The 12,212-nt window shown below is 36.7% G+C and overlaps 1 protein-coding gene across 1 annotated transcript in view; it reads right to left on the bottom strand.

Moving 5' to 3' along the window:
- Positions 1–4,306: 4,306 nt before the first annotated feature.
- The window catches only part of LOC113510242 (5'-3' exoribonuclease 2 homolog), a 35,132-nt gene continuing 27,226 nt past the window's right edge, over positions 4,307–12,212 (bottom strand). Inside the window, exon 16 of the mRNA XM_052900541.1 lies at positions 4,307–5,711. Coding sequence (XP_052756501.1) covers positions 5,299–5,711 — 413 coding nt within the window. The 3' untranslated portion in view covers positions 4,307–5,298. The remainder of the gene's footprint in view (positions 5,712–12,212) is intronic.

Genomic DNA, 12,212 nt, shown 5'->3' with positions numbered 1-12,212 from the left:
ACATAGCAGAGTATATTGTTTCGCCCATGATACTCCCCATGCGTTGCCATTCCTGAGGACTCGGGTGTTATTCCTTTGTACCCTGTAAATTCACGCCATATCCCACCCTTCAAACCGAAACACAGCCATGCAAACACAACTACTTCGCAGTTGAAACACGAATAGGACAGAGATACCCAAGCAATCGACTTTTGTAGTCTCCCTATAGTTTTTTTGTTATTTTTTTTTTAATTTAGAATTTAGCATAAAAGAAATAGACAAAACAGGTCAATAACTAAAATAGATTTATGACAGGTTAAACGTTTTTATCAATAAGGGGGCAATAGTTTTCTGCCCGCTACTTCATACACGTGATTTTCAGGAGTAGAAAAAGAAATTAAATAATGCACTTTTATATCAATAAAAATAAAACATATACTAGATATTAAGTTAGAGCTTCAGGGACACAACTGCAAAGACCGCAACAAATTAGGTGCAGTAGTTTTTAAAAGAGACCGAAACAAACGGACAAAATCTTAAAAAAAAGTATTGTTTTGACTTCTGTTTTTTTAAGACACCTCATATAAATTTTTCTCAAAAATATCCCATGTACAGACATCGTGTAGTTATATATTTTATTATATTAGTAAAATATCATTTTTTACCCAAAATGTAGGTTTACCAAACTCCACGCTAGCTGTTGGATCACCAATCAAAATATACAATAATTAGTAAGGATTAAAAGAAACAAAACAATATGGTCCAATAAATTTATTATAATAATTATAAGAAAACTAAACTCTTTATTATGTAAAAATAATTTGTACAAAAAATTAATTTGCATTAATAATCAAATTATCAGTTCCCATGACAATATAAGATGTATAATCATCACAGAGGGCGCGCTAGATGCACATTGGATATTAGACCTAGAATAATAATCGGAAAAATACATATTTACATGAAAAATATCCGAAAAAAAAAACCATAAACAATATAGAAAAAATTACATTTGGAGCATATCATAATATGGGTGTGAAACGTGGACTAAAACATACTGATTGAATAAATTTTTAATTTAATAATTACAATTTTTTTTTCTCAGTACATCGCCACATTATGATTGTTTAACACGTTCACGCAGCAACGGGCCACCGGTGGCCCGCACTAGATTGTCTTATCTGGCGGCGCGTACCACCGGTGGCCCGCACTAGATTGTCTTATCTGGCAGCGTGTACCACCGGTGGCCCGTACTAGATTGTCTTATCTGGCGGCGAGTACCACCGGTGGCCCGCACTAGATTGTCTTATCTGGCGGTGCGTACCACCGGTGGCCCGTACTAGATTGTCTTATCTGGCAGCGTGTACCACCGGTGGCCCGCACTAGATTGTCTTATCTGGCAGCGTGTACCACCGGTGGCCCGCACTAGATTGTCTTATCTGGCGGCGCGTACCACCACTTGCCCGCACTAGATTGTCTTATCTGACGGCGCGTACCACCGGTGGCTCGCACTAGATTGTCTTATCTGGCGGCGCGTACCACCGGTGGCCCGCACTAGATTGTCTTATCTGGCGGCGCGTACCACCGGTGGCCCGCACTAAATTGTCTTATCTGGCGGCGCGTACCACCAGTGGCCCGCACTAGATTGCCTTATCTGGCGGCGCGTACCACCGGCGGCCCGCACTACACTGCCTTTTCTGGCGGCGCGTACCACCGGTGGTACGTATTCGACTGTGCTATTAGAAATAATGAAAATTTAACGTTTATGTATTAAACATTAAAATTGGCCGCGGCGTGAACGTGTTAACACTAAACTGAGAAACCGGTGTTGCCAGAAGGCGCCCTAATTTTTACATATTATTTATTTACTTTTATTTAGTCGCTATAAAAAAAAATCTATATTATATAGCAGTGTAAAGTTACTGGCTGATATGATTTAATATAACCATTTCATGAAATAGTCGGCTACATCATGAAGTGATCAGTCCTAATCATCATCTATCATCCATCACTGGTACCCCATCAACATATAACGTTAGCACAGCGGGGTTACCATTCTATACCATCCAAACTGTGCTAGAATATTGTTCGCATGACAGTATTTTTTTTCGTTACTTTTTCTTCGACTATTGTCGATAACGTTATTATAACAATTAGATAATTAAAAATATATATAATTAGAAAATTCAGTTAAATTGAAAACCGTCTTCTTTTGTAAGTCGGATAAATAGATTTTACCAGAGGGAGACTTTGTACAAAAGTCGATTGCTTGTGTACCTCTGTACCATTCGTGTTTCAATCGTGCAGCAGCTGTGTTTCGGTTTGAAGGGTGGAATATGGCGTGAATTTACAGGGTACAGAGGAATAACACTTGAGTCCTCAGGAATGGCAACGCATGGGGGGTATCATGGGCGAAACAGTATACTCTGTTATGTCCATGGTATTGCTCATGTCTATAGGCGACGGTTACCACTTTCCATCAGATGGGCCGTCAGCTTGTTTATTCAGCCGTATTCTAAGTTGTTAGGGACGTGATGATATTTATCATGAAAACGTCCCCAATCATTCTGTATTCCTTTTACTTTATATCTATTTCAATTTGTCTATGATATATCAATCTAACGTTAATTTCAAATATTTGCGTGTTTTGTTACTTGTCTCTTCATTTAAAGACGTAATATAGCTACAGTATTCCATCCCGGGATGCCAAATGACAAAGGCAACTGGCCGTTTTATATGCAGCTGAAATAATTATATATAAATTTATTGTATAAATTAAAACAAATAATTAAAAACAATTCTTTAATGACCACAGATACAAAAAAAAAAAAAAAAACAAATTATGCCATCGACCTTCTAACAAAAACTTCTTGTATATTATTCTTAATACAATATTGAAATAAGATTCAAATCTTGTATTACAATTGTTAACACCAAATTTTATTTTTCTATATCTGTGGTCGTTCTAAAATTATATTTGATTAATTGTTTTAATTTATACAATAAATTTATATATATATAATTATATATATACAATTATATAATTGCCTTTGACATTCGGGATCCCGAGTTTGTATTCTTTAAATATGGCTATAGCTAAATAAAACCCATACAGACAAAGTACGTACGAATCTACTAATCAAATCGTTATCACTGGCGAGCTCATGATATAGAATGAGATAGCGACATGTGCTATCTCGTTCTTTTTCAAGCGAGCGCTTACCGAAACGATTCTATAGATAGATTCGTTTGTACTTTGTCTAAGGATGCAGGTTCTATTCTATTTTTCTTCTATTTTTTTTTTTTAAACAACTTAGAATGGCAAACAAGTCGACGGCCCATCTGATGGAAAGTGGTAATCGTCGCCTATAGATATGAGCAGTACTATGTACATAACAGACTATACTGTTTCGCCCATGATACCCCTCATACGTTGCCATTCCTGAGGACTCAGGTGTTATTCCTCTGTACCCAGTAAATTCACGCCAAATTCCACCCTTCAAACCGAAACACAGCCATGCAAACAACTGCTTCACGGTTGAAACACGAATGGGACAGTGGTAGCCAAGCAATCGACTTTTGTACAAAGTCTCCTTCTTCTATGGCGATCAGTGTTTATTTTTACAACCATTTCTCCCAGCTTCGTGTAAGAGACTTATACTGGATCTTTGACGTTATAATGAAGCAGTTACATTGACGTATATTTGTTTTTTTTTTATTATATTACCAATATTAAAAAATCAGCCTTTTATTAATTTGAGATTAACAACAGATACACTGGCAACTTCCAATGATAACATATGAAATATTAATAATTATTGGCCAAAACTCACTTAAATATAAAAATTAATCTTACAAGAAAGAATCATTTTGAAGTCGTCAATTACAAAAATGGCATTTATAATAAAAAAAAAAGGCATAATCACAATGATTCTGAACGTTATATCGGTATATCTTCATGTATTTTAAAATGTGTATAGTCTTAAACAAAATTTTAACCTAAAATAAGTAAACTGCAGTCAAATATGGTCGATACCTTAAAAAAAAAAGTAAGAGAAGAAAAAAAAATTCAACAACAAAATTAAGTATGAATTTACTGCTTAACATTGATAACATTTTTTTTTTTTCTATTTACAGAAATCTTATTGCTATTTATTATAATAATGATAAAGTGAGGCCAAAAGAATTTAATTTTGTAAAATTGTAATACCATTTGCTGTTTATTATGTCATCGTTTGATATTGCCATAAAAACCCATACAGACTACATACATATATATATATATATATATATATATATATATATATATATATATATATATATATATATATATATATATATATATATATATTCCTTGGTTGAAACCTTGTAAATATTTTTACTAACAAATTTTTAATTTTTCGGATTTTGGAGGAGCGTACCTACACAACAATCTATACACAACTTAAAAAAAAAAATCGCTATCTTATAGTCTTCCTTTCCTTCTACCTAAAATCAGCAAAGAAAAAAAAATCTCCAATTTATCATCAGATAAAAATGGATGATCTATCTTGCAGTAAGTACGTAACTGTCAATAATCAATATTTATATTTCTATACAGAATCGATCATAATGTACAGTAATATTAAATACATAGAGGCTCCCTGTGTACATAATACATTCGAGCAGTGCGGTATAACGCTTTTAAATTTGTTAAGAAATAGTACAACGCTGGTTGTAAGATGGGAGATGTTTTGTTTAAACCACTAATCAACCAGCGCATATTTTACCTTAACTATATCAGTGCAAACTGCATATTGACCCTTCAAGATATAAGATATATCTATATACCACACAGTGATTGTCTGGTTTTTTAATTTATATCAACTAAATAGGAGTTCAGTGGGGTGACTCTTGAAATAAAATCCAACCAATAAAAACCAATATTTAAATTGAGACGTTTTGCACTCTCAAATTGCAATACTAGCGACGTAATGGCTCCATATTGTTCTGATAGATGCATTGGCAAGCTACACTAATATACATCTATCATTAATGCAATATTGTAAACAGATTTCAATTATAAACTTATTCCTAACTGCTTAACTTTCATGAGTGCAGTATAAAATTGTCATTGGCAATATTGGATTGGATTGATATTGGATTCAAGAGCAGACCAGCTGTTACCTTTTATTATATATATACACACATTTACCTCCTTATTCATAAAAAAAAAATCTGTACACATCATAGACTAAAATAAGTCTATGACAGTTTTGACATTTTTATTCTATTTTTATAAATAAGGGGTTTAATTTTAATCTATTATGACAGAAGTTATCAACGCCAACCAGCCTGGTTGCCAGAGTTCCCCGGGTACCGCCTACTCTGCTGTGAACTGTGACCACCTTGACTGCTACCATATCTATTTTGATGATACTGGTGCGGTGTCTGCGAGTTGTAAAAATTCGATTGTTTATATCCGTGCGGGCCTTGGTTTGGTTTCGCGTATTTATCCCTTTTTTGCTGGTAGGTCTGACCTTGTTGGTCGCCGTATCTGTTCTGGTTGTAACCCTGGCTGCCGGGTCTGCTCTGGTTGCCGGACCTATCTTGATTGCCTGCTCTATCCTGGTAGCCGTAGCCGGAGCGGTTGAAGTTCTGGAAGCTCTGGTAGTTTTGGCTCGTGCTCTGTTGGTAACCTTCGGCCTGGTATGGAACAAACCCACCCCGTCTTGGGCCATATGATTGCCGATCTATAACAAAAAGGTAGGAATTATTGTCTAAAACTGAACAACTTCATCATTTCAGCCGTTAACTGTCCACTGCTAAGCCTTCTCCAGAAGGCGAGTTTTGCCAGTAATTGCCACGCTTGGCAAGCGGTTTGGCAACTGCAGTTAGGCTTTAACTGATGTTTTAAGAGAGATGCTGCTCTGTCAATTCCTTTACCATTAAGTTCCCTTAGTCGCCTCTTACGACACCCATGAGAAAGGGAGGGGTGACCCATTCTATGCCGGGAATAACACGCCGTCTTTATACTTCATTATACGAAATATAATACTGGTCTTTACCCGTTACTTTGTCCGCGTGACCGAATACATGATCGACGGCGATAAAAAGTGGCCTATGCCCATCTTTGTCCCAAATAGCACATATGTGCCAAATTTCTTGACGACTGTTTGTGCCATTAAAGCACCAAACGAGAACAAACAAACAAACTCACTTTCAGATCAGTAAGGTAAGGTAATGGCGTGCTAAAGACACATAGTAAGAATAATTTAGACTGTGGTTAAATTAACTAGTGTATATCAGGGTTAATTTAACGCGGGTAATTGCCCTATCTATTATACCTATTTTAATACCTACCTACCTATTTTAATCTGTATCTGTATTTAATTTGAATTTTCCAATATTTTGATGCAGTAAAGAGTTAAATAAAAATAATAAATAAATAAAGTCCTAAACACCAATTAGTTGTAAATATTTAAAACAAGCCTCTTTTAAGATTTTAAATTCAAATAAAAAAAGTATCCATTCAAAGTATATTATATGGGGCAACCCTAAAGGAATCCTTGATGGCTAAAACTGTTAGAAACGCACCGCGAGTCGGGACGAGGCCCGCTCGTGTGCGACACACCGCACAAGTGTTTAATCGTTCGCTTTGTGCCGTTCTAATGTTCGAAACATTAATGTTCAGACGGTGGAATGTCCAACTCTCTTCAGTCGAACATTCTTGACAGAGTGGTCGTGGTTTTCACAATGATAGTGGATCGCCGATGAGGCCCTCCTTCGCGACTGAGGTCCTCGCAATGCGTCTCTATCTACTTCTGCTCACAGCCGAGTGAGAACATTCCACAATAGACTGCTGTGTGGCTTTTGATGAGGTCAGTACATCGCGTTGGTGATGTACCCCGAGAACGTTTGCCTTGTACCGACTCTTGGACAATTAGATGTATTACTGTAATTAATGTTCAACTCAGGACAGTGTTATTTGGTTAATTTTTATCATTTCAAAATTATCATTTCAGCCGTTAACTGCCCACTGGTGAACACAAGCCTTCCCCATTGAGTTTACCAGTAGATGCCACGCTTGGCGGGCGAGTTGGCAACCGCAGTTAGGTTTTGGAGACGTTTTAAAATGGACACTGCTGCCAATCCCTTCGACCATTACGCTCCCTTAGTCTAGCCTTAGTAAAGAAAAGGGTGGTCCATCTGATGCCGTATAAGGTTTATTGTTAGTCTCATATTAAAGTAGTGACGGTTATAAAACTGCAAAAACTGCTTTATTTAAAAATATATCGATTTAAGAAAGTGAAAGAAGCGAAAGAGGTCTGTCTGAATCGAAGCATTTGGAGTTCCATTGTTTCTGCCTATCCTAATGGGAGACACGCGTGACAGATATATATGTATGTATATATGATTGGAGGTTGCTGAGTTTTTTTGCAGAGCAAAATTTATTTATTATTCGGGAAGCCCCTTTAAAAGCCTAACTGCGGTTGCCAACCCACCTTCCAAGCGTGGCAAGTACTGGCAAAACCGCCTCAAGGAAGAGGCCTATTTTGAGCGGTGAACAGTTAACGTCTAATATGGTATGACCTTAAAAAACATAAAAACATAGTTGACGCATCCAGCAATTCTACATCATCAAATACCTACATAACATAATCTGAGCGAGAAGCAGCGGCCGCCGTGATCCGCTAAGCGCTTTTGTGCATCAAAGTTTTGGTGCAAAGAGACGCGGCTTACAGCATCGGCGCGCGTGTAAATACATTAGCAAACAGGGATCGTGGTACGCATCCACGTCTAAAGAGATCATATAGAAAAGTCAAAAAACGTATTTAAGTTTTTTCACTTTTTGACAGGGGGAAATCGAAATCTTTGAATGGAACATTCTATCTATTCTTCAGTGGAACTGAATATTTTTATCAGAGTAATATTGATCGAGAATTTTTCTATCATTTTGGCGATTAATACTCATATATGCAGATATATGGGTCCCATACTTTGACAACCACTTCAAAAATAAAGAGAGTAAGGTGTATCCTGCACAGACAGAATCGCTACTAATTTGTTATGCTGCGGTTAATCTGGTTGTAAGCGGCTACCGAAGATATCACTTGCTCGATTCCAGCCTTTGTTATAGTACCCAGTATTTTCACTGCCATATCTCACCCTTCAAACTAGCAAGCAAGCTGCTTAGCGGCAGTGGTACCCGAACTACTCAGAACAATATCGCCCTCTGGTGAAATACATAATTCCACATTACAAATCTGCAACTAGTGTCGAGATATTCAGCCGAGACACGTAACGGTCGCATTGATAATTGCGAGCTGAGTGCGTAACGAGGCGACGCCATTAGTACACATTGTTCTGTGGGGGCGCCAAATCGATATTAAAAAAAAAAAGTTGTACAGAATGCAAGGTGCTTTGTAAATAGGCACTTGATAAGCACAAGGCATATATACTAGGGATGGGTAATGTAAGATTTTAGTATCTGTGTAAGCTGTCAGTAGCATCTGTCAGATTTGATATTTAATATGTCATTCAATTGTCAAGTCAGTCGGTCAGTCTAATATAAGTCGACGACGAGTAAAAATTGTAATACAAATTTGCTTAAATTCGAAGTTATAAAAATAAACTTTAATGTGTTTAATTAAACTGATGACAAGGGCCGCTACATGCAATATATAAAAATTACTATATATTGTAGTTACAATATCAAATTGAATAACTCGACATAATTATTGTAATATACTGAAATAATTATACACAACACTTGTGTTGTATTGTTTCTTATGAAATATATATATTGTACCTAAATATTACTTTTAATATATATGAATTTACAAATATATATGATATCTATTGTAAAATCTATATCCCACTTTTTAAATTGAAAATACAACTGCCTCACGGCATAAATCTCTTTTATGTACTTTCCTTTTTTTTTTGTATATGTATTCTTTTATTTCTTTTTTTTAAGTATTTATTTATTTATTTACTACATCCACTGGGTGAGCCTTACAGTCTTCCAATACGCTCACCCAGGAAAGCATGAGTACAATAATAACTTATGACTAGGCTGTATGGGCCATGCTCTTTGCCTGTCCATTTTAAAACAACTATTTGATATTTAAAATTCGAACATTAGAGAATATTAAAACTTGCAACCCCGGGACAAGACTGTTCAGCCATTCACCTAGCAACTGTTTGTGACAAAAGTAAAAAAATATAAAACCGGCGGCGCTGAGAGCCAACCCGGCAGACATAATAGGCATCTAATGGCGCCGACGCGACACATTCACGCCGTGAAAGACTCGCAAATAAGAGCAATAACCGGCACCACGTTGGGCGCCAAAATTATGGCCAAATAATATAAGTTTTGGTCTTATAGTGTTTTTATCTCTTTCTCTATTTAACGTAAAAGTAAAATTTAATATATACAGAGTATATTTAAAACCGTTAGCATCTTTTTAAAGGAATATTCTACCAGTGAAACGAAACAATCAAATTAGGTCGAATAATGACAAGAAAATGCCAAGCCAAACACAGCGGGTTAAACTGTTTAGTTAGTATGGAATATCAAGTCGCCGCTCAAGTTTAAGTGTCCCGCATGGTCCCGAGACTAGTATACACATTATACGTAATTAAAGATTTTTCGTTTCTTAACAGGGTTTCGAAGAATTCTAGCTTTAACAGCATCAATAGCCTTTGTAGTTCTAACAGCACGCGGCCGCCCCGATCTTTTCTGGTGTTCGACAGAGGAAGTGTTGCTGTATCCGTTGATAGTACGATGTACGAACATACGGCTGATACCAAGCTTTTGAAGTATCTGGAATATGACCGACGGCTCCATACCCACTTTGTGCAAGGCGATCATTGCAATCCTATTTTTTCTTTAACACCCCATTCCATATTGCAATTTGATAATGAACACGAAAAAATATGTGAAATAGCGCGAAACCGATAGAAGTTTTTAAAATAATAACCGTGTTCCATATTTAAAATAATTAAAAAGTTGAAAAAAAAAAAAGTTTTTTTTTAACAGTATTTTTAGCCAGACTAGTTATATGCATCATATATATGTAGTCTCTATAAATGTATATATATATATATATATATATATATATATATATAGTAATTTTTTTTTATATTTTTGATAATATCCTTATTTTATCATCTCTCGTTCATTCCAAGTACGTGGTTGAAACCCGCGCCGAGGGATGGCCGCTCTCGACGACTCGGTTTCATTATATTTTCCCACAAAAAAAATATAATATGAAGACGAGCACTTGTAGTAGTATTAATTCAACACAAAGGCATATATTTGCCAAAATTTTTATTAAAAAAAAAATGATTTCTCGGTTCCGTATTTATTTCAATATTTTTTTTAACTTTATTTATTTAAAGCCTTTTGTCCTTTTAGTCAGTCCCATCGTGCCTTAATCAATTTTAGAACATCATACGATGTATTTTAACAATCATAAGACACCACCAAATCAAATAATATGAACGAAAGGAATAGGTGGAAGAGAGAGAAAAAAAACTTAATAATCTATGATCCGATGCAGGCCTCAAGGCCTCAAATAATTTTTTATTTAATCTTTTTATAACAACAGCAGATATATTTTGCTCAGCAAAAAAAAGTGAAAAAATACACATATCGACGTTTCGCGGACAGAAATGAAACTTTTTTTCAGTTTAGAACATTTTTTGAGTGGTTTCCTTTGATTTAATAAGATTATGTTCCACAAACCGACATCAATTGTGTTATTTATGTGCTGGAAGTAATGCAAATAAAGTATATATCTATGTACCCATATGAACGCTAAACAATTCCAGGGTGGGTAAAGCTCATACAGCTCGCCCCTTAAATACGCCTATGATAAAAATAAAAAAACCGGCGATCACAAACGCGACGAGTACGTATCCGGCAAACATTTTAGCAAATTGACTTTCGTTCGCTCGCGCGCGGCGCGGACCCTAAAAACGGAAATTTCCGCCGTGTCCGCGCCGCGTTCCGCCGCCGACGTTTCGCGCACTTGAACACGCTCCGCCGGCGCGCCTCTAATTATTACGGAACGGAACGGAACGCAGATTCCCTCGTCGCGCGACAATGTCGAGTGTCGCCGCCGTGTCGCACGGCCACCGGTGCTCACACGTACAATATTATCTTTAACAGATGCGACATCTTTGTCTTGTAATATTTGTGATTTACGTTGTATTATTATTGCTGTATGATCCGGCATAGAATGATCCACCGCTTCCTTTTCCGTGTGAAGCAAAAGCCTACTAAGGGAACCTAATAATCGGTCAGCCAGCAGTCCTTAAAGCATTCCCAAAGCCTAAAACTACGGTTGCAAAACTTGCCAAGCGTGGCAACTACTGGCAAAACCCCCTTCATGGGGAAGGCTTATGTCCAGCAGTGGACAGGCTGATATGATGATAAAAGGTAAATAGACACTGGGTGTAATTATACACTGGTATAAGTTAGGCAGCAGCGTCCCTCTTAAAACATCCCCAAAGCCTAAAACTGTGGTTGCCAATCCACCTGCCAAAAGGATGTTATGATGGGGAAAGGGATTATTAGTAGTGGAGACTGAGAATCCCATTGCTAGCAATATACCCAACCAGGTCGACTCGCGGTTCTCCCTGGAAACTATCATGGTTAATTCCTGATGAATTCATCATGATGGGCTAACTGGCCTGTTTTCATTCTCATCTATCACTCTTCACTGGTACCCCGCCAGCGTATCCCATTAGCGCAGTTTTACCATACCATTTTCACCCATAAAAAAAGAACTCCCTTATAGGAGAAACCAATGTTCAGCAGTGGACAGTTACCGGCTGATATCATCATCATGAGTATTGGCGTATTTAAGATTTTTCCTAGCCCCTTAAAAAAAAACTAAATAAATGTACTTTAAACATGTTTTTGTACATAATGGACTAGACTAGACAATTAAGTAAAGCGGGTAGGTTTACTTCTTAATATTTAAAAAGTAAACCATATCGTCACAGTCGTAGAATACTGACGGATCTGACAAATATTACGTATAAAGATCCGTCAGTATTCTACGACTATGGCGATATAATAGACAGATGAATCTCTTTCTTACCAAATATAATAAATACAGTTTAAACAACAAAAAAAAAAATCAGTATATTTTGCTGGTTGTTGGAGCCGCCTCGGCTGTTGCTATATTACATAAACACACCTCCAGCGAGATTCACCTATACAGTGCTGATTTTCAGGC

Source organism: Galleria mellonella, unplaced genomic scaffold (assembly GCF_026898425.1).
Source record: "Galleria mellonella isolate WM207_F2 unplaced genomic scaffold, CSIRO_AGI_GalMel_v1 utg65, whole genome shotgun sequence".
NCBI lineage: Eukaryota > Metazoa > Arthropoda > Insecta > Lepidoptera > Pyralidae > Galleria > Galleria mellonella.
This window is presented reverse-complemented; position numbering and strand designations above follow the sequence as displayed.